The sequence below is a fragment of the Brassica napus genome, chromosome C1, assembly GCF_020379485.1.
Source record: "Brassica napus cultivar Da-Ae chromosome C1, Da-Ae, whole genome shotgun sequence".
NCBI classification, from domain to species: domain Eukaryota; kingdom Viridiplantae; phylum Streptophyta; class Magnoliopsida; order Brassicales; family Brassicaceae; genus Brassica; species Brassica napus.
In genome coordinates, this window is record NC_063444.1 from 30,518,899 (window position 1) to 30,543,032 (window position 24,134).

At 37.8% G+C, this 24,134-nt stretch overlaps 1 protein-coding gene and 1 non-coding gene across 4 annotated transcripts; both read left to right on the forward strand.

Annotated features, from left to right (window-relative positions):
* Positions 1-611: 611 nt before the first annotated feature.
* On the forward strand, positions 612-8,987 carry LOC125580455. 3 transcript variants are annotated; one of them, XM_048744905.1, is made up of 4 exons: positions 612-766; positions 1,083-1,140; positions 2,294-3,677; positions 8,747-8,987. In XM_048744905.1, the coding sequence occupies exons 3-4, from the start codon at positions 2,294-2,296 to the stop codon at positions 8,767-8,769; spliced, it is 1,407 nt and encodes a 468-aa protein (XP_048600862.1). In that variant the 5' UTR covers positions 612-766; positions 1,083-1,140; the 3' UTR covers positions 8,770-8,987. The 3 variants fall into 3 exon arrangements, with proteins under 3 accessions (XP_048600862.1, XP_048600861.1, XP_048600863.1); XM_048744904.1 differs by lacking the exon at positions 8,747-8,987 and having other exon boundaries at positions 613-766; positions 2,294-4,085; XM_048744906.1 differs by lacking the exons at positions 612-766; positions 1,083-1,140 and adding an exon at positions 8,104-8,161 and having other exon boundaries at positions 2,065-3,677.
* Positions 8,988-17,513: 8,526 nt separating this feature from the next.
* LOC125581089 lies at positions 17,514-17,620 on the forward strand. The gene has a single exon (XR_007318800.1). It is a non-coding gene; the product is annotated as a small nucleolar RNA R71 (small nucleolar RNA).
* The last annotated feature ends 6,514 nt before the right edge of the window (positions 17,621-24,134 follow it).

A 24,134-nucleotide genomic window follows, 5' to 3' on the forward strand; every position in this document is an offset into this window, starting at 1 on the left:
TCAGCAAGGCTTGTCTACAGCTTTGTAGGTTTCCATAATAAGATTAAACTGGTGTTCCTCGCTGCTGGCAATTAGCGACCTCAGTCTTCAGACGTTGAAGTCGCTGCCATTCTTCACCAAGAAGCGCTTCTGGATTTGGGTCCAAAGGTCATAAGCGATCTCATGATGAGACTGTAATGACCCAACCCCAACTCCAAAGGCCAAAGGTAATGCCTTTAAAACCCCACCACCTCCACCTTCTCCCATTTCACAAAGACTTAGAAAATAAAGAAAGAATTAGAGAGAGAGCTAAGAAGAAGTGTGATTATTTTATAGTCAGAGAGTCGCCGGAGCTCGTCGCCGGAGAAACCGTGCGCCATGATCACGTTCAGCTTGCCACCACCGATAAACACCCTAGGTAACCGCCGGAAACCGCATGCCTTATGTTCAGTTTCGTTTCCGTTTAGTAATTCACCCATAACTTCCTAACAATTGATCATCTCGTGCATCCAAGGCCATCATCGTGTTCCTCTCGTCGAGACGAAGCCGTAGACACCAACCACGCCTCAAAAGGAGCCCGGACGAAGCCGCACGCGCCTCCCGAAGATTCGTCTCGGCGCGCGCGTGAAACACGCGCGCCTCCGCCGTCCGCCGGAGCCACCGCGAATTCCGGCCACTCGCCGCCGTCTCCGACCAACGTTCGCCGGAGCCGCCGTGACCGACCACCGTCCGTTCGCCGCCGAGAAGCTGCCGCCGCGTCGCCGCCTCGCCGCCGTTGATTTTTCCGGTAAGCCGCCGCGTCGCCGTCGCCGCCGGTGACCGACACCGGTGACTGGCCAACTCGGCCGAGTCAACCTGGTGAGTCAACTCGGTGACTCGGTCAACCGGTGGTTTGACCGGTTTAAATCGATTTCGATTCGGTTAGGTTAAACCGGTCGGTTAAAATCAATTGGAAATCGGTTAGGAAAAAACGGATTAATTAATTAATTAATTAATTAATTAATTAAATAATTAATCTTTGACCAGCGGGTTGACTTTTCCGTAAATACCCGTTTTAAACTGTTCGAAAGGCGTTCTGACTCGAAATTTCGATCTGATTTCAGATTTGGAGTCCATTTGAGCAGCTGGAGTTCATAGATACCACCTCTTATTGTTGCTAAGGTGAGGGTCTATTCCCGAACTTCTCGTACACGGCTTAGGACCTCGAATAAACATAATTTATTTCTAATGTGTTCCGTCTGTGTGAAATCGAGTCTATCATTGCTTGTTTAGTTTTAGGTTCTTTGCATAAACCGGAACTAGGGGGTTAGAGGATTCAACATTGATTGTTTCACTTAATGTAAATTCTTAGCTAGGATTGTTTTTGTTTGGAGACGGATACAGAGACGGACTTCTGTATGCCGGATTGTATGGAGGTCACGGCCAACTTTAGTCGACCGGTTGAGCCGTAGACTGGAAGTGTCGATAAATCGTCTACGGGCGTGTGTTACCGAGCACTTTTTCGGTGTGTGTATGAACCGAGCACCTTTTCGGTAGTGTTTTGGCCTGTTAGTGGGCGGCGAGTGTGCACCTCGCTAGGACCATTGTTTGTTGCTTGAGTACTTTAGGTACTGTGTTTGACATGCATTAGAATTAAATTATATTTATTCGGAGTGCTATGTCCGGGTCCATGGACTTCGGGGTAGCATCCCATACCTCGCTGAGCGATTCCCCTGTCGCTCACCCCTCATTCTTTCCCCCTTTTAGGTGAGACCGATGAGCAGGAGTGATTATCGGACCGGTGCTATTGGGCTTTTGGGCTTCTATCGCTTTTACCGCTTTTATCTTTATCGGGTCTTTAGGCCTTTAGACTTTTATCGTTTATGTTATTCCTATTTCAGACTTTCGGTTTATGTCGTATTTTATATTTCGAATGTTATCGATGTTGGGCTTTTAGGCCTTTTGGAAACGTATTGACTTTTATATTATGATGAAGATTATTATTATTTGCGTTGTATTATTATTTCCGCTTTTATCAATTTATTATATTTCAAAAGTGGCGGGTGTCACAATTTGGTATCAGAGCTATTTATTTATCGTACGGGTGCCACAATTTGGTATCAGAGCGGGTTCCGTCCCGGCTCCGACCCGGGATGGTGATTTTTGGAGACCTGGTTTTATTCGGTTTTGACGGTTTTAAACGATTTCAAAATATTTTCGGGGATTTGGGAATTTTGAAAATAAAAATAAATAGCACCTTTCCGTTCGATATCACTGCTCCTTAAATGTTGGTATCCAAAGTTCAGCGTAAGTTAACTTTTCGCTTTCCTTTTAGATGCCGCCAAGGAGAAGAACCACCCGTGCCCAGACCGCCAGAGCCGTTAGAGACAATGTAGATGAGCATGAGCAGCCCGCAGTTCCACCACCCGCGGCTCCACCAGTTGATCAGGATGCATTGAGACAGATGGTTCAGGATGCCGCTAGACAGGCCGCTCAGGAAGCACTTCAGCAGATTGCCCAGGAGGCAGCCAGACAGGCCGCTCAGGAGGCCGCCCGAGTAGCTGCTCAGGAGGTTGCTCGTCAGATGGCTGCCGTTCAGCAGGGACCGCAGATTCAGGTTCAGCAAGTTCCACTGGTTCAGGTCCAACAAGATCAGCAGATTCCAGCTCAGCATGATCATCAGGATCCCGTTCAGCAGGTTCCCCTTCCACAGGTTCCTCTGCAGCAGGGTCCAGTTCAGCAGTTTGCTCATGGTGTTCAGGATCTACCGCCACCACCACCGCGACCTCATGTTTACCCGGTTTATAATGAGAGGTTCTACAGGCTGACATGTCAGATGAGAAACATGGAGATGGAGCATTTTAGCGGGACAGTGGATGCTGTAGCTGCACACGATTGGAAGTTAGCCTTGCAGCGGAAGCTGGAGATTATTGAGTGTCCACCAGAGTTGTCGCTCAGATTGACTATGCAGTACCTTCGTGGAGATGCTCTTATATGGTGGGAGGGAATACGATTGAGCCATTTTGGGCCAGAGAGACTTACCTTCGCTGATTTCATTCGAGAGTTCGATAGGAAATACTTTCCGAAGGAAGCGATGGATAGGAAGAAGTGCGAGTTCGAGCATGTAAGCCAGGGAGTGATGTCTATCAGGGAGTATGAGGTTGTGTTCAACCAACTTCGCAGATTTGCAGGAGTGGGCATTTCAGAAGAAGACTTGATTAGAAAGTTTTTGAGTGGGATGCGAGTGGAGATTCGTAACAGGTGTCGCGTAGTCACTTACCACCGGTTGGGAGATTTGGTGGAGAAAGCTGCAGAGCAGGAGGCAGGCTTGGCGGAGGAGCAGGAACTCGCCAAAGCAGTTCATGTTAAGTCTGGAAAAGCTCCAGAGTCTCAAAGGAGAGCAGGGGACCCGTCGGGATTACCGATATGTCCTCGTTGCCATCGCAGTCACAGTGGGCAGTGTATGAGGTGTCTTACTTGCGGTAGGATTGGACACATTGCGAAGTTTTGTCGGGCTAGGCCATTGGATATGCCACCAGTCAGACAGATTGCAGCACCAGCAGCGGCACATGTTTGCTTTGGTTGTGGTCAGCCAGGTCACTTCATTAGAGATTGCCCGAGGAAGGGCAATGCGGCACTTCCACCACCACCGAAGCGTCTAGCCATCGCTCCACGTGTGTTTGCGGTTGGAGATCCTCAGGGAGCTGAGCCGATAGCAGGTATGAGTCTTTTCCATACTTGTTTGTGTTTGGGTATTTTGGCTCGTGGTTGTCATGTGTAGTTAGTAAAAATCTCGTGTAGGATCGGTTTTAGTTGGAGGAGAGTCAGCTTATACCTTATTCGACACGGGAGCCTCTCATAGTTTTGTGAGTCCGCGCTTAGTCCAGTCTTGGTCTTTTCGGGGAGTCTTTGAACCGAAGGCTAAGCAGATCCAGACTGCCGGCACGGAGAAGTTGGGTGCAGTTGGCATTCATCACGATGTACCAGTTCTACTTGGAGGAGTCGAGTTGCTCGGAGATTTGACGGAGATGGAGATGAGCTCCTACGATGTTATACTTGGGATGGATTGGCTGTCGCGACATCGAGTAGTCTTGGATTGTCCGAAGGCAAGAGTTAATATCCCTAGAGAAGAAGGAAAGATCATTTGCGAGGGAATTCAGACACACCGGGAAATTCCTATCGTCTCCATGTTGCGTGCAGAAGAATTATTGGAAAGTGGAGCAGAGGGATTCTTGGCAACCATTTCGATGGTTAAGGAGGACGGTCAGCAGAAGCTGCATGATATACCAGTGGTCGCCGAGTACGAGGATGTTTTTGAGCCTTTAAAAGGGCCACCACCAGCTAGAGCAGACGTTCTTACAATAGAAGTAGAGCCAGGAGCAGCACCAATTTCACGAGCTCCATACCGTCTCGCACCAACTGAGATGGCAGAGTTAAAGAAACAATTGGAGGAGCTATCTGATAAGGGGTTTATCAGGCCGAGTACGTCACCGTGGGGAGCACCAGTGTTGTTTGTGAAGAAGAAAGATGGGAGTTTCAGACTTTGTATAGATTACAGAGGTTTGAACAAAGTGACCATCAAGAATAAGTACCCGCTCCCGCGTATCGACGAGTTGTTGGACCAGTTGCAGGGAGCTTCATGGTTCTCTAAGATTGACTTGGCATCGGGATACCACCAGATTGCGATAGCTGAGGGAGATGTGCGGAAGACGGCATTCCGTACCCGTTATGGACATTACGAGTTTGTGGTGATGCCATTTGGGTTGACGAACGCACCAGCCGCGTTCATGAAGCTTATGAATGATGTATTCCGTGAGCACTTGGATAAGTGTGTGATCGTTTTCATAGATGACATCTTGGTTTATTCTCGGAGTAGAGAAGAGCATGCTGAACATTTGCGGATTGTGTTGGATAAGCTTCGGGAACATCAGTTATTTGCCAAGCTGAGTAAGTGTAGCTTTTGGCAGAGGAAGATTGGATTTTTGGGTCACGTGGTTTCAGAAGCAGGAGTTGCCGTAGATCAGGAGAAGATTATCGCCATTTCAGAGTGGCCGACACCTAAGAGTGCGACGGAGATCCGCAGTTTTCTCGGTTTGGCAGGATACTACAGAAAGTATGTCAACAATTTTGCTAGCATTGCAAGGCCAATGACACGGCTAACAGGAAAAGACACCGAGTTTGATTGGACAGAGGAATGTTCGGGGAGTTTCACTGAGTTGAAGCGACAGCTGACCCATGCGCCAGTTTTGGTACTCCCGAGGCCAGGGATACCATATGATGTTTACACTGATGCGTCAGGCACCGGATTGGGATGTGTACTGATGCAGGAGGGTCAGGTCATTGCCTATGCATCACGACAGTTGAGGCCTCACGAGGCCAATTATCCTACTCATGATTTGGAGTTGGCAGCAGTTGTATTTGCATTAAAGATTTGGAGGTCATACTTGTATGGAGAGAAGGTGAAGATTTTCACGGACCACCAGAGTCTGAAGTACATATTTACGCAGACGGACTTGAATTTGAGGCAGCGTAGATGGATGGAGTTGTTAGCAGACTACAATTTGGAGATCACATATCACCCGGGAAAAGCCAATCATGTGGCGGATGCCTTGAGTAGGCGCAGAAGCGATGTATCGGGAACCAAAGAGGTCCAGGAGCTTACTGGGACACTTGCTAGTCTCAGATTATGTGCAGTTACTGTAGAGGGAGAGTCAGTTGGCGCTGAGGCTGTAGGGGGGGGCAGACTTACTATGGAGGATACGCAAAGCTCAGGATGGTGATGAAGCTTTGCGTAAGCAGATCGAGATGGAGTGTATTGGTTTTCATACAGCCACCAGCGGGATGTTCATGTATCGAAACAGGGTTTGTGTGCCCAATGATGAGTTGTTAAGAAAGGAGATATTACGGCAAGCACACCACTCGAGTTTCTCTATTCATCCAGGAAATACCAAGATGTATAGGGATCTGAAGCGATATTACCATTGGCCTGGTATGAAGAGAGATGTTGCTTCAACTGTATCGCAATGTCAGACGTGTCAGATGGTTAAGGCCGAGCATCAGGTTCCTAGCGGGTTATTACAAAACCTGCCATTACCGGAGTGGAAATGGGACATGGTAACTATGGATTTTGTGACGGGTTTGCCGACTACATCAGGAGGGAAGAATGCCATATGGGTAGTCGTGGATAGACTTACAAAGTCAGCCCATTTTCTAGCGGTTAAGAAGACAGACAGAGCTGATCAGCTAGCACAGACTTACATCAACGAGATTGTAAGATTGCATGGAGTTCCGGTCAGCATTGTATCGGATCGGGATACAAAGTTCACGTCTGAGTTTTGGAGAGCCTTCCAGAAGGCGCTTGGGACGAAAGTTCATATGAGTACGGCTTATCACCCGCAAACAGATGGTCAGTCAGAGAGGACTATTCAGACTTTGGAGGATATGCTCAGAGCTTGTGTTTTAGATTGGGAAGGTAGTTGGGTGAAGTATCTACCTCTAGCCGAGTTTGCCTACAACAACAGCTATCATTCGAGTATTGGGATGGCACCATATGAGGCTCTATATGGTAGACCTTGTCGCACACCACTTTGTTGGACGGAAGTGGGAGAGCGACGTGAGATAGAACCAGCCATGGTTCAAGAGACAGTTGAACAGGTTGAGATGCTCAAGATGCGGCTTAAGGAAGCCCATGACCGTCAGAAGAGTTATGCAGATAAACGGCGAAGAGATTTGGAGTTTCAAGTTGGCGACCTAGTATACCTGAAAATGAGGACATTTCAGGGAGGATCTAAGACTCGGAAGCTAAAGAAGCTTAAACCAAGATATATGGGACCATATCCTATTTTGGAGCGGATTGGAGCAGTTGCTTACCGACTAGATCTATCAGGAGAGTTATCAGATTTCCATGACGTGTTTCATGTTTCCGTTTTGAGGAAAGTAGTGAGGGAGCCAGAGCTCATTTTGCAGCAGCCACCTAGAAACCTTGGCAAAGGTTTACGTGGGTTGTGCCAGCCAGTAGAGATATTGGATCGCCAAGTGAAAGCAGATCGTGGAATGATGACCATGTTGGTCAAGGTTCGTTGGGAGAAGGACGGGATTCAGGAGGATACCTGGGAATCCGAGCCCCAAATGAGGATTGATTATCCAGAGCTGTTTCGGGGTGTCATTGGAGAGTTTGGTGACGTGAATTCGGGGTCGAATTTCTTGTTAGTGGGGGAGAATTGTAATGACCCAACCCCAACTCCAAAGGCCAAAGGTAATGCCTTTAAAACCCCACCACCTCCACCTTCTCCCATTTCACAAAGACTTAGAAAATAAAGAAAGAATTAGAGAGAGAGAGCTAAGAAGAAGTGTGATTATTTTATAGTCAGAGAGTCGCCGGAGCTCGTCGCCGGAGCAACCGTGCGCCGTGATCACGTTCAGCTTGCCACCACCGATAAACACCCTAGGTAACCGCCGGAAACCGCATGCCTTATGTTCAGTTTCGTTTCCGTTTAGTAATTCACCCATAACTTCCTAACAATTGATCATCTCGTGCATCCAAGGCCATCATCGTGTTCCTCTCGTCGAGACGAAGCCGTAGACACCAACCACGCCTCAAACGGAGCCCGGACGAAGCCGCACGCGCCTCCCGAAGATTCGCCTCGGCGCGCGCGTGAAACACACGCGCCTCCGCCGTCCGCCGGAGCCACCGCGAATTCCGGCCACTCGCCGCCGTCTCCGACCAACGTTCGCCGGAGCCGCCGTGACCGACCACCGTCCGTTCGCCGCCGAGAAGCTGCCGCCGCGTCGCCGCCTCGCCGCCGTTGATTTTTCCGGTAAGCCGCCGCGTCACCGCCGCGTCGCCGTCGCCGCCGGTGACCGACACCGGTGACTCGCCAACTCGGCCGAGTCAACCCGGTGAGTCAACTCGGTGACTCGGTCAACCGGTGGTTTGACCGGTTTAAATCGATTTCGATTCGGTTAGGTTAAACCGGTCGGTTAAAATCAATTGGAAATCGGTTAGGAAAAAACTGGATTAATTAATTAATTAATTAATTAATTAATTAAATAATTAATCTTTGACCAGCGGGTTGACTTTTCCGTAAATACCCGTTTTAAACCGTTCGAAAGGCGTTCTGACTCGAAATTTCGATCTGATTTCAGATTTGGAGTCCATTTGAGCAGCTGGAGTTCATAGATACCACCTCTTATTGTTGCTAAGGTGAGGGTCTATTCCCGAACTTCTCGTACACGGCTTAGGACCTCGAATAAACATAATTTATTTCTAATGTGTTCCGTCTGTGTGAAATCGAGTCTATCATTGCTTGTTTAGTTTTAGGTTCTTTGCATAAACTGGAACTAGGGGGTTAGAGGATTCAACATTGATTGTTTCACTTAATGTAAATTCTTAGCTAGGATTGTTTTTGTTTGGAGACGGATACAGAGACGGACTTCTGTATGCCGGATTGTATCGAGGTCACGGCCAACTTTAGTCGACCGGTTGAGCCGTAGACTGGAAGTGTCGATAAATCGTCTACGGGCGTGTGTTACCGAGCACTTTTTCGGTGTGTGTATGAACCGAGCACCTTTTCGGTAGTGTTTTGGCCTGTTAGTGGGCGGCGAGTGTGCACCTCGCTAGGACCATTGTTTGTTGCTTGAGTACTTTAGGTACTGTGTTTGACATGCATTAGAATTAAATTATATTTATTCGGAGTGCTATGTCCGGGTCCATGGACTTCGGGGTAGCATCCCATACCTCGCTGAGTGATTCCCCTGTCGCTCACCCCTCATTCATTCCCCCTTTTAGGTGAGACCGAAGAGCAGGAGTGATTATCGGACCGGTGCTATTGGGCTTTTGGGCTTCTATCGCTTTTACCGCTTTTATCTTTATCGGGTCTTTAGGCCTTTAGACTTTTATCGTTTATGTTATTCTTATTTCAGACTTTCGGTTTATGTCGTATTTTGTATTTCGAATGTTATCGATGTTGGGCTTTTAGGCCTTTTGGAAACGTATTGACTTTTATATTATGATATGAAGATTATTATTATTTGCGTTGTATTATTATTTCCGCTTTTATCAATTTATTATATTTCAAAAGTGGCGGGTGTCACAATTTGGTATCAGAGCTATTTATTTATCGTAACATTTTATTATGTAAATCGGGGTGCCACAGAAACAGCGTTCTAGTGATGTCAGGAGCAAATAATAAGTTTGATTCAATACACAACCATAGCATTTTTCGCCCACCAATCTTGACATCTGCAGAGTCCTCGTACGGACTAAGAATGCTCCCATCCATGAAATCAAACTTCTTGCGTGCTCAAAGCCCATTCATCATAGTTTGGATCTCGAAGCTGTGGTTGAAAAGATGACAGATCCTGGGTTATCACCGGGAAAAAAGGTCATAGGGATTGATTCTGCGACGAGAGATCTCCGCTCTAGGAGTGACAATTAGATTTCCCGAGGCATTGATAGTTTCGTTGTTTTTTCATGTTTCTGTGTTGCTTTGCGAAGTTGATCGTTAGAAAATCATAACAAAGAGAAAAACGAAGCAAATCATGAATAGAGGTTAGAAAAGCCTAAAAATTTTAGGTTAATGTTCTGATACCATGATAAAAAATCTCAACCGGTATGAAATGTTTTTTGGTTTGTCATTTAGACGCGGAGTACAACTTATACAGTACAGAATACCTAGTATTAACGGTATGATTGATTTCTCTGCTACTATCCGTAAACACAGCTTTTGCGGTTGATAGTGATTTTTGAAATTTTGCAATAATCACTTAAAACCGTTCTAAACCGCTTCAAACCGTTCTAAACCACTTAAATTCAAAAGCTGGTTTAGCTAGCGTTTGCGGTTGCGGATGGTTGCGGAAAGAAAATCTTTTTGTTCTCTTTTTTAAAAACAATATAAATACAAAAAATAAAAATAAAAATAAAAATAAAATTTTAAATTGAAATAACAGAAATACTAAAATATATCTATTATATTTTAATTTATATTGTAAATTTTTAAAATAAAAATATTTTATATAATTTTTAGAAAATTTAAAATATAATTTTATAAATATAATTTTTATATTTATTATAATATTATGATGTTTAATATTTTTATAATTATAAAAATATAAATATTGTTAACTTGTTATTTAACTGTTGTTGTATTTGGTGGTTAGCTAGTCATAAGTATCATGCAAATGCACCAATTTTTAACTACGGTACCAGTCGTACAAATCGATTAAAACAGCTTAAAACTGCAATCACCCGCATCCGCAAACTCCCGCAATCACAACCCTAGTCATGCCCTAACTGTGATATCTCTTACCTTATATTAGTATACTTTTACTAACTACATATTGTGGTGGTTTTTTTTTGTTATTGAAACGTGATTGTGTTGATTTTGAAGACAAGATAAGATGATAAGACCATTAATTAATTTCTGAATCGAAGTCACAATTGGAGAAGATAAATCTGGTGTTGTATATATCAATCTCACGCCAGAGTATATTTACCAGAAATAGTTTTGGCGATATCAGTAAAGCAATATATGTAGTTTTGGCAATGCCAATACATGGTAAAGTAATTGACCAACCGAATTTTTTTTTAACTTTATTTGGACTAATGTTTATTTGACTAGGTAGTATAATATACGTGGAAGGTTCATATTATATACAAACTAGGAGTTAAGCCGCACGTATATTTTGATTTTTAAATGTTAACTATATAGCTATTCATTTGGACGTTGTATTCTGAACAACAACAAAGTTCTAAATTGTATGTTTGTGTAAATACTTATTTCTTCAGAAAAAAAAACAGAAAATTATACATTTTTCATATAGATGTTTCATATAGTTTTCAATTTTTATATTATATATTTTACTTATTATTTAATTTTTCTTAATTTGTAGGGCAATTCTTTCAAATAGTCGTTTTTAACTTTTTCTCACAAAATAGTCATCAATAAGGAAATGAAAATAGTAACCCATTTTATTTTGAAAATTTTAACATTTCTTTTTTATTTTTCAAAATTTGAAATCATATCCACAAAATTTCACCTCATAACTCTAAATCCTAAGTCTAGTTTATTTAACATTATAGCATAGATATAATTTTACTGTTTAATAAATGTTTAATTCAGATAAATGTTTAATTAAGTTTTTCTATTTTTTATATTGTATATTTACTTACTATTTATCTTCTTTTATTTTGTATATTTATTTATTCTAAATTTCTTGCTTTTATATCAATCATAATATTACGATATATATTTAATATAATATTTTATTTCTTATATACTATATTTGCATATTATTTATTTTTTTCTTATATTTTATATTTACTTATTATAATATATAACATTTCTATATGATTGATATTACTAACAATGATATTAAAATATTACATAATATTAAATTATAAATGTATTATAATATTGGAATAAAAATAAAATATCATTATAATATTACATATTATTTATTTTTATACTCATATTTTTATGTCTTTTTATTTACATCAATCATCTGCAGACTCATGCTGACTATGTAAACCAAACCGGTAACTCTGTCCATGTGAACGACGAAAGACGGTTGTTTCCTACCACTGCGTGCTAAACTATACGCCTTTTGATTTTCCGTCTCAGGTACATGAACGATCTCTGAGTTTAGAAAGCTTCTTTTCAGCAGCTTAATGTCTTCCTGATAATTGTCAAACGCTGGCCATTCTTCTTGTTCCGAAACCATCTTTACCAGTTGAGAACAATCTGTCGCAAATGTGACATGAAATTGCCGTAAATTCCTCATGTATTTCATTGCCCATATTAGCACTTCTACCTCCGAATGAAAAGGTGAAAGACTTGCCCGGACATTCCGTGCCCCTAGAAATCCATCAAAACCCCCTAAAGTGATGTATCAACCTTGTCCTGAGAACTGTTCCTTATCTTTTCATGAACAATCTATGAAACACCATCTTCCTGGTATTGTTGGTACAATTATTTCATGTAATTGATTTGCAACCCTCTAATTATTTGTTACATGTGCCTCCGTCCAAAGTGTTGATTCTAATTCAGCTAGTTTAAGCGTATATCTTGGATCAACATCCAAATTGATAAAAACTTTGTTGTTTCGACCTTTCCAAATATACCATAATATCCACGCAAATTGGTGATCCTCTATTTTTTGATTAACTCTCCAAAAAAGATGATCCATATTTTTATGTCATATAGTCTATATTTACTAATTATTTATTTTACTATATATTTTTCAAATAGATGTTTAATTTAGTTTTTCCAGTTCTGATATTGTATATTTATTTATTGTGTATTTTTTCTTATACTGTATATTTACTTATTCTAATATCACGGTAAATGTTTAATATAATACTTGTATTTCTTATATTGTATATTTACTTATTATTTATTTTACCATACATTTTTCAGCGATATGTTTAATTTAGTCTTGTCATTTCTTAATTGTATTTTACCTTCTTTTTTTCTTATACTACAGATTTACTTATTATAATTTTCTTGTTTTTATATCAAATGCTAATATTATGATAGATTTTTAATGTGATAAAAAATATTATCTTATATTGTATGCTTATTTTTCTTATATTGTATATTTACTTACAAAAATATTTGAAAATAATAAAATGTTAAACTACATATATTCAGATAGACGTTTAATGTAGTTTTTTTATTTATTATATTGTATATTTATTTATCTAATTGTTTTGTTTTATATCAAATTATAATATTACGATAGATTTTTAATGTAATATTTATATTTCTTATATTATATATTTACTTATTATTTACATTATTATATATTTTCAGATAGAGGTTTAATGTATTTTTTGTATTTTTTATATTGTATATTTACTTATAATTTATTTTTCTTATATTTTATATCTACTTATTCTAATATTATAATTGATGTTTAGTGTAGTATTTTTATAATGTAAATTTGCTTTTATTTATTTATTTAACTATACATTTTTCAGATATATGTTTAATTTAGTTTTTCCATTTTTTATATTGTGTATTTACTTACTGTTTATCTTTTCTTATTTTTATATTTATTTATTCTATTTTTTTTTAATTTTATATCAATGATAATATTACGATATATATTTAATGTAATATTTTTATTTCTTATATACTATATTCACTTATTATTAATTTTTCTTATATTTTATATTTACTTATTCTAATAGTAAGATAATGTTTAGTATAATATTTATATTTCTTATATTTTGTATTTAGTTATTATTTTATAGATGTCTAATTTAGTTTTTTCAATGCTTAATTGTATATTTACTTATTCTAATTTTCTTCTTTTTATATCAAATAACAATATTATGATAGATGTTTAATGTAATATTTATATTTTTTATATTGTGTATTTACTTAATATTTATTTTTTCTTATATTGTATATTTACATATTATTGTTTAATGTAATGTTTCTATTTCTTATATTGTATATTTATTTTATTTTTTTTATATTGTATATTTACTTATTTATTTATTTTTTATTTTTTAATAACCGAAATATTTTCTGTTTACTTATATATTTATTTTATTATACTTTTTCACATAAATGTTTAATGTAAATTTTCTATTTCTTATAATGTGTATTTACTTATTATTTATTTTTCTTTATATCTATATTTAAGTGTTAGTTATTTTATTTTTTGGTAATAATGCCACGTGTCATATTCGGAGAAAAGTTTTTTTCGCTGACGTGAACGCTCTATGGAGCCTCAAAAGGTTTATATTGTGCATTTACTTATTGTTTATCTTTTCTTATTTTTATATTTATTCATTCTAATTTTTTGTTTTTATATAAATGATAATTTTACGATATATATTTAATGTAATATTTTTATTTTTTATATACTATATTTACTTATTATTTATTTTTCTTATAATTTATATATACTTATTCTAATAATAAGATAATGTTTAGTATAATATTTATTTCTTATATTTTGTATTTAGTTATTATTTTATAGATGTTGAATTTAGTTTTTTCAATTCTAAATTGTATATTTACTTATTCTAATTTTCTTCTTTTTATATCAAATAACAATATTATGATACATGTTTAATCTAATACTTATATTTCTTAAATTGTATATTTACTTATTATTTATTTTTTCTTATATTGTATATTTACATATTATTGTTTAATGTAATGTTACTATTTCTTACATTGTATATTTACTTATTACTATTTTTTTTATATTGTATATTCACTTATTTATTTATTTTTTATTTTTTTATAACCGAAATATTTTCTGTTTTGCTTATTTATTTATTTTATTATACTTTTTCACATAAACGTTTAATGTAAATTTTCTATTTCTTATAATGTGTATTTACTTATTATTTATTTTTAGTTATATGTATATTTACTTATTAGTTATTTTTTATTTTTTGGTAATAATGCCACATGTCATCTTCGGAGAGAAGTTTTTTTCGCTGACGTGGACGCTCTATGGAGCCTCAAAAGGTTTATATTGTGCATTTATCTTTTCTTATTTTTATATTTATTTATTCTATTTTTTTTTGTATAAATGATAATTTTACGATATATATTTAATGTAATATTTTTATTTCTTATATACTATATTTACTTATTATTTATTTTTCTTATATTTTATATATACTTACTCTAATAATAAGATAATGTTTAGTATAATATTTATATTTCTTATATTTTGTATTTAGTTATTATTTTATAGATGTTTAATTTAGTTTTTTCAATTCTTAATTGTATATTTACTTATTCTAATTTTCTTCTTTTTATATCAAATAACAATATTATGATAGATGTTTAATGTAATATTTATATTTCTTATATTGTATATTTACTTATTATTTATTTTTTCTTATATTGTATATTTACATATTATTCTTTAATGTAATGTTACTATTTCGTACATTGTATATTTACATATTAGTATTTTTTTATATTGTATATTAACTTATTTATTTATTTTTTATTTTTTAATTACCGAAATATTTTCTAATTTACTTATTTATTTATTTTATTATACTTTTTCGCATAAATCTTTAATGTAAATTTTCTATTTCTTATAATGTGTATTTACTTATTATTTATTTTTATTTATATGGATATTTACTTATTAGTTATTTTTTATTTTTTTGGTAATAATGTCACGTGTCATCTTTAGAGAGAAATTTTTTTCGCGGACGTGGACGCTCTATGGAGCCTCAAAAGGTTCATTTTATTAGTATAAATTATTAATTTTTTATATTTTATATTTACTTATTTATTTATTTTTTATTTTTTAATAGCCAAAATATTTTCTGTTTTACTTATTTATTTATTTTATTATATTTTTTTCACATAAATGTTTAATGTAAATTTTCTATTTCTTATAATGTGTATTTACTTATTATTTATTTTTCTTTATATGTATATTTACTTATTAGTTATTTTTTATTTTTTGGTAATATTGCCACGTGTCATCTTTGGAGAAAATTTTTTCCACTGATGTGGACGTTCTATGGAGCATCAAAAGTTCCATTTTTTTATTTTTTATTTTTTGATTACCGAAATATTTTCTAATTTACTTATTTATTTATTTTATTATACTTTTTCACATAAATCTTTAATGTAAATTTTCTATTTCTTATAATGTGTATTTACTTATTATTTATTTTTATTTATATGTATATTTACTTATTAGTTATTTTTTATTTTTTTGGTAATAATGTCACGTGTCATCTTTAGAGAGAAATTTTGTTCGCTGACGTGGACGCTCTATGGAGCCTCAAAAGGTCCATTTTATTAGTATAAATTATTAATTTTTTATATTTTATATTTACTTATTTATTTATTTTTTATTTTTTAATAGCCGAAATATTTTCTGTTTTACTTATTTATTTATTTTATTATATTTTTTTCACATAAATTTTTATTGTAAATTTTCTATTTCTTATAATGTGTATTTACTTATTATTATTTTTCTTTATATGTATATTTACTTATTAGTTATTTTTTATTTTTTGGTAATATTGCCACCTGTCATCTTTGGAGAGAATTTTTTCCACTGATGTGGACGTTCTATGGAGCTTCAAAAGGTCCATTTTATTAGTATAGATGCGTATTTACTTATTATTTATTATTTATTTTTTGGTAATATTGACTTGTGTCATTTTTGGAGAGAATTTTTTCCGTGTATGTGCATGCTCTATGGAGCCTCAAAAAGTTATTAGTATAGATTTTAGAATACGATATAGTTCATCCGAACAAGACACGTGAAACAGTTGGCCGACAAAGTCGAGACCACAAAATATTCAAATTATCAACTTACAAGTTACAATGATTCGTGTAAGGAAAAAAGAACTTTGAAGTATTCATGTCAATTTTGATATTCTTAGGAAAATGGATGGCGCTCGTTATGAAACTTTTGTGCCGACTTCTTGGAAAGATAAAAAGTAAAATTTGTTTATAAATATCACCAAAGTAGTTTTCTGATTCCAGTTTCAAGTCATATCACCATATTTCTAAATGATCAGTCGGAGACCTTATCTACCAGAGTAGCTTAAAACACGACTCGAATAAAACTTTAGTTCGTTGACTTATAAAAGTTAACTTTAGTTCATGTACGAAGTCATGATACTGGTTGATTCCAAGTTTATTATATTTTAATTAATTAATACAAAATTTATTCTAAAATACTTACAAAGTAGTTGAAAAAATAAAAAAAAACCAGGTTAATGCTAACACTACCAAAAAAACATATGCTCAACGATTATCGATAATTCATCGTCAATAAACATCTACGACAAATCGTTAAACGCACGTCAAAAATGAAGGATTTTTATAAATTTGTCATGTTTCGTCGTAGTTTAGTCGTTTATCGATTCATCGTAAGATTTACTATAATTGAGTTAAAGGCTAGCAAACTGTCTTCAAGAACTCCCCACTGGTTTGAATGGAGCTTCAATTGTAATTTTGGGCATCATCGAGTTTAACATCCCCACTGTTGGAAAAGCTTCATTGGCCTTGATTGGAGTATAAACTAGGTGAAGGGTTGTTGTACGACTTCGGCTTGAAGCCTCCTAGCTGATTGTTGTAAGAAGGTTCCTACTGATAGTTTTCTTGATTAGTGTACTAAAACTTTCTTTGGAAGTTTCCCTGCATCTTGTACTGTCCTTGGTAGCTCTCAGAAATTTTGTTTTATATGAGAAATTGAGGTTGGTTCAATAATTCCCTTGCCCTTCTATGTATTTCAACTCTTCCTGAACATTCTGGTCAGTTTCCTTACTCACCAAGAAAGTGAACTTGTTTCTGATGACCTTGAATCAGTTGGTACATCTGTCCTCTTAGCACTTTGAAATCTTTTGTAGCTTGGTAATCTTGAGCTACTGTCTGAGTAATCATAGTCTTCGCCATAAGTATATCACTCAAAGTTAAGTTCTCAACAAGCTGCAGCCCGTCTTGTTATTAATGTCACAGGATCATTACTAGCTGTATCGAGCACTTTATCTGAACTTCAGGAGAAAACCTCCATAGAATGTACTAAGTAAACTCTCCTTTGTGAAACCACAGTGAGGACAGTGCATTCTATAACCTTTGAAACGTTCTCATGCTTCCCTGAAGCTTTCAATTCCCTTTTCAGTGAATCCAGAGATATCATTTTGGATTCGAGCAGTTCTATATGTAAAGAAAAACTTGAATATGAATACTCTTTTGCACTCATCCCATGTTGATATTGATCCAATAAGTATGGCCTTCTGCCATAAGTGTGCTATGTCTCCAATTAAAAATGGAAAAAGTCTGAGTATAAAGGTATTTTCAGACATTCCATTGATTTTTTTATTGTCTCACAAAGCATATCGGAATTGTAAAATTGGTCCAGAGGATCCTTTATTGGTAGTATATGGTAGTTGTTAGATTGTAACATGTTGATCAAGCTTGGCTTGATCTCAAAGTTATTGTTTCCCACTGAAAATGCACAAATGTCTTCTTGATTGTTATGTATGTTTGGCTCGTCATGTGCACATCTGACCGTTGCATTGTGAGGTGGATTAACTAGTCTACAGTTAGCAACTCCTAGAGCTTTGCCCCCTTTGGGCATGAATTCCTTGGGCATCAACTTGTTTCTAAGTTAAGGTAGATATTGATCTTCTTCCACGTTTAACCTAGTCTTTCCAGTTGTACACAAGCCTTTCCCTTTTTCACCTTTCTCCTGCAATTGATCTTTCCAATGCTCTTATGTCGTCGACTTCTGGAATTAGATCTGTATATCCTCGGTTTCTCAGGTGCAATCACCTACCATTGTCAAAGAAACAAGATTAGATAAAGTTAGTAACAAAAAAAAAGACGTAGTCTCAAACAACAACCAATTCTTAATGTTTCAAGGTAATCATAGAATGGCAACATCGCCAAACTTAATATGAAATTTTTTTAGTTCCTCAACAACTCTGCTGCAAGCACAACCCGAGATTGTTTAAATCAAATAAAATACATGTTATTTAATAAGCGATAAAAGTTGGTTTTAGAACAATGATCTCAAATTCAAACAATAAACTCAAACATGAACATATTATAATCAATAATTAAAAGCTAAACTCATGGGATAAGGCAATCAATTAGGGATCATAGATTTCATACTTAGAATGCTAAACACAATCAACTAGCATGCTTAATTAACCTAGGAACACAATTATAGTTAATCTGCTGTCGTAACAATAACTCCTATGCCTAGTCATGCATTAATACATCAATTCTCATAGCTAGGCAACTACACTTAAGCATGCAATCAAAACAAGTCTTAATAGTCATAATGCTCTTAATACATCAATTCTCATTAGCAAAACATAATAATTCACCATTCAGACATTTCATCAAATAATTTAAAGGTATGAAATCAGCTAATATCTAGAATAAGAGATATCAAGTCTAATCTAGGGTTAAACTCATTTCATAGGTACGAAAAAATGTTAATCTAGCCCTAAGCATCTTCTATTATCCACCTTTTCCCTAATCTATTTAACCCATGAGCTTATAAGAAGACTACTCACTAATCTCTATATATGTAATTTTTTTAAACATATTTTAAGTGTAATGATGATAAACATGACAGAACAGATAATAGCCAAAAAAAAAGTACGGTTTTAAGAATAAAATACTTAAAAGATTGTAAATATCTCAAGTTTCACCAAAGATGTAAGTGTTTTGGAGAAAAAAAGTTTCTAGGGTTTTTGCTTCTACCGATATATTTTACCTCTGTATAAGTTTTTCTAACCAAATTGAAACTTGTTTATCTCATATCATACAATTAAATTCCAAAACCAAGCCTACTATATGCCCTTTTTGTCAATATACTTATTGGTTCCTTTTCTTTTGAAAAATGCTTAAAGTACTTAAAATTATATATTTTAAAGGAAAGGATCCTGTTGGTGGTGGGTTTACAACCCCCCACTTAGCTCTTCCCAAATCACCATTGGCCCATTAAAAATAAATAAAAAGCATAGCCCAAAATGAATAGTATCACCATCATATATTTGTCTATAAATATGAGCTCACCTCTTTGAGAAGGGGGATCCATTCACTTTTCCATTTATGCAGAAAACAAGAGAGAGAAACAAAGAAAAAGTTTTAGAGAAAAGTCTCTTTGGAAAATCCAGAAAGCCATCCGTCTGACGACGACACGCCAACGCCGACGTGCCGAACCGACACCGTCAACTGCCACACCGTCACCGTCGAACGTCGCACCGTCAACACCGCACCGTCACCGTCAATGCCGAACTGGCACCGTCATAGCCGGACCGGCAACAACAAACCGAACATCTTCCCCGACGACTCCATCACCGACGACCCGGGCATCTTCCCCGACGACTCCCTCACCGACGAAATGAACATCTTCCCCGACGACTCCGTCACCGACGACCCGAACACCTTCTCCGACGACTCCGTCACCGACAACCCGAGCATCATCCCCGACGACTCTGTCACCAACGAACAGAGCATCTTCCCCGACGACGAATCAAGAGTCTATCCCGACGACGAACTGAGAGTCTATCCCCGACGACAAACCAAGAGTTTATTCCCGACTACCTCACTCCGACGACGACCGCATGCACTATCATCCCAGAAATCATATGATGAACTATGTATGGCTTGATCTCTCTTAGGAGAGTACGTAGGCAGCCTTCTCACAAGGTGCATCCACAAACACAAAACCACCTTTTATCTATTTGCCATCGCTAGGTACAACTTCATTAAACAAGATTCTCGGAGCTCCGTATCTTACATGGGTTATCTTAACCCGTGTTTGACCATTTATCATATTTGTTGACCTTGCCGGATTTGGGCTTCAACAATTGGCGCTAGAAGGAGGGGGGCTAGAATTCTTAGACGCACGAAGTTTAGCGGTGGTAAAAATAGAATTCACAGTCAGCCGTCGTCATCATTATCAACTCGTCGTTGTCATCCTCGACGACCACCGAATCCATAGTCACATCTAGAAAGTGGCAGACTGAAAGCTTATTAAATGGCACATGTGATAGCAACCCACTTACAACAGCTCTCTCAACCACTCCCAAAAGCAACAAGCAATAAAGGACAAGAGGGGTCCACTCACTCACTCTCCAAAGCAACAAGCAATAAAAGACAAGAGGGACCCATTTCACTCACTCTCCAAAGCAACAAGCAACAAAGTCCTAGAAGGACCCACTTCAACAACTCTTAAAAGCAACAAGCAACCTAGGAAGTGATGACCTACTACAACAACCCCCAAGGACAAATAGTATCCTATGAAATGATGGTCTACTCCAACAACTCTTGAAGGAAAGAAGCAATCTAAATAAATAATGATTTTCTACAACAACTCCAGAGAACCTCACCTCAGCATGTCATCATTGATTTTCGCAACAGCGACGATGTCAATCATCCCGACCCGACAACGACGATGTCAGCTATCCCGACTCGACAACGACGAAGTCAACTATCCCAACCAGACAACGCCGATGTCAACTATCCCGACTCGACAACGACGAACCCGACTATCCCGACAAGACAATGACGATGTCAACTATCCCGACTCGACAACGACGAAGCCAACTATCTACACCATATCATCAAGCATTGAAGGGGGATAAGCCAGACATACGCCTTAACAAGCCTATGCACTTTTGGTGACGAGCCTAAAAAACTTTGACCCGAAAGTGAAACTTGGGCCGGTTTAACCGCATAGGTCGGTGACTGGTTGGGTGTTAAGCCGAGCCGCACCTCGCTCAATTTTCTCGATCCTACTTTAGGGGATAAACCGGGATAGACCAGTTCTCCGATGGTCGGTGGTCGGTTGGGTGTTGATGTGCCTCAGTACATGGAACCAGGCCAGGATGGAGAACAGGACGATTAGATCATTCCAACCGAGGTTCAGACAGACGACCGTTCCAGACAGACACACCGAGCCGTGTACCGGATCGACCCGCACGCAGCCGGAAAAGAACTAAGGCTAGAACCATGTCCAGATGACCAAACCGACCGTACCGGAGCCCGTCTTTCCCGACCAACTCGCCAAGCCAAGACTGATGGTCGAGCCGGAACCCACTTGGGTCGAGTGGAAATCGAGACAGACCATAGTCTTTCCCTTTTGGTCCGTCTGATCCGAGCCGAGTGTCCCGATGAGCGTACTGATGGATCAGCCGGCCAGTATGATCAGTTCTTGAACTTTGATGATCAAAATTTCTCTAAGGCATGGATTCTACAACTGTCCAAGGACTTGGGTCGTGCTGGAACCAAGTTGGCGCATGAGCCTTACCCGGCTGACCGTCCGGAACGCGCCACACCCGTCCTGCTCCTTACCGCGAAGGAACCACTTGGTTCAGACGAACCTGGACGTTAGCCGAAGAGTCATTTTTGACCAGATCTGGAATTTAAGAGTTTAATACATTGTCTTTCAAAATTCTAGTCAGATTCGATTTACTAAGTCTATCTTTAATACATTCATATGTCTCTTTCTATTCCTCAAGTAGTATAAATATGTAAACACTTCTATCAATAAAATCATTCCATTTTCTTTCAGCTTCTTTTTGAGTCTTTACTCTTTGTTCTTTGTTTAGAACTTTTCTAGTTTTCTTGGTGTGGCTAGCTCCAAGCAAACGTCCTTGTCCGTTGGTCTTGTGAGTCATATCAAGCAACGGTTCAAGATTGCCTCTTTGTTGGACCGGTGAGTCACATCCGGCAACAATCTGGTTCGGGAATATCAAAGGCCACTCCGCAACCTTTGTGCGACCCCTCATTCCATCAGATCTCCTCTTGGAGTTCATATCTGTTTTTCAAATCTGGTCGAGTGATCCTTTTAAGGCGTATCAAAGTGGAATCAGAGCCACTCTTCCGGTATCTCTTTTCATTTCATCTTTCACATCTACCATTTTCTTCATAAAAAAAAAAAAATTCTTCTTCTATCTATCTTGAATCCGGACCCCTTATTACCATCCATTTAAAAAAAAAAAAATAGAAAGATCTACGATTTAAAAAAAAAAGTTTCAAGATCGATTTGTGGATTGGTGGTGGAAGAGAAAGCCTGCTGGCTGAGAAGAAATCCAGCCTTTGAGGTGGTTAAAACGGATTCTAAAAGCTAAATCTCTTATCTTTCTCTCTTTACAAAAAAAAAAAAAATTTTACCTTGTTTGCTTGAAGTTTGTCCCTTGGAATTCCTTGATTAGATCTCTTAGAACCTTGAGTATAAGACTTGTGAGTGATCAACAAAAATCTGAGAGAAACACGTGTGTGGGTGAGATCAAAACACTTGAGAGAGTGAGGTATTTTTATCTAAAGTTTTGTGTTTAAGAAGTTTCAGGAACCATGGGAAGTGAAGACGAAAGGAGCCGACCCGGAAATTCAGTGGCCGGTTTATCTAACTTGCAGATGCGAGCCTTGAATGATTCTTTTACTAACCTTATGAATGCAGGTCTTGAGCAGATCCATCTAAGGCTAGATGAGATCCAGAACAGTCAACAGCCGCGTCCTCGAACCAGAGCCAGAAGAGATCGCCCAAGGAGGCCAAACCGGTCTGATGATGAGATCCGAGAGGAGGACTCTCATGAGGACGAGGACCGATCCATAAACCGACCAAGGAGGGGTCACAGAAACCAGAAACCAGGAACCAGGTGATGCCAATCCTTTTGCTAGAAATGAACGTGCTAATGATAGCTTAAGTGGATTGAAACTAAAAATCCCACCTTTTGAGGGTAAAAATGATCCTGATGTTTTTCTTGAATGGGAAAGAAAAATTGAACATGTCTTTGATTGTCAAAACTTTTCTGAACTTAAGAAAGTTAGACTAGCTGTTACTGAATTTTCTGGCTATGCTATTAATTGGTATGATCAAGTTGTGACCCACAGGAGGAGAACAGGTGAGAGACCGATTGAGACATGGGATGAGTTTTCCATGCTGATGAGGAGACGATTTGTTCCTGCTCATTATCACCGAGATCTCCACCAGAAACTCCGACACTTACTTCAAGGCACTAAGTTCGTGGAAGACTACCACCAGGAGATGGAAACTTTGATGATCAAGGCCGATGTAGACGAGCCCGTGGACGCCACTATGGCTAGGTTCCTTTCTGGCCTTAACCGAGACATCCAAGATCGCATGGAGCTTCAAGAGTATGGAACCGTGGAGAAAATGTTGCACAAAGCCATCCTGATCGAACAACAGGTCAAAAGAAAGAGCTACTCAAAGCCGTCCTTTGCTCTTAAACCGTCCTTTACTCCTAAGCCAAGTTATCAAGACAAAGGTAAGTCTTCTGCCACAACAAATACAGCTTTAAAGACTGATGCTCCTGCTCGTGTTGACAAAGGAAAAGCTATTGAGAATCCTAGCCGTGCAAGAGACATCAGATGCTTCAAGTGTCAAGGCCTAGGACACTATGCCAACAAATGTCCGAACCAAAGAGTAATGATTCTCATGGAAAATGGAGAGGTTGAGTCCGAGGACGAGCAAGAGAACAAGGAGAATCTTGGTCCTATCTTTGATGAGGAAGAGGAGTCCTTTGACTACCCACATCATGGACCATTACTTGTTGCGAGGAAGGCTTGGAACGGTCCCATCTTCGATGAGACGGACGGTCATACTAAAGGCCACACGGACGACGACCTTGGCCCGGTCTTCGACATTGATTCTGAGCCGATCTTTGATAAGGAGGATTG

What these genes read in the sequence shown, in the direction of transcription:
- LOC125580455 (XM_048744904.1), top strand. Translation starts at nt 2,294, where the DNA reads ATGCCGCCAAGGAGAAGAACCACCCGTGCCCAGACCGCCAGAGCCGTT.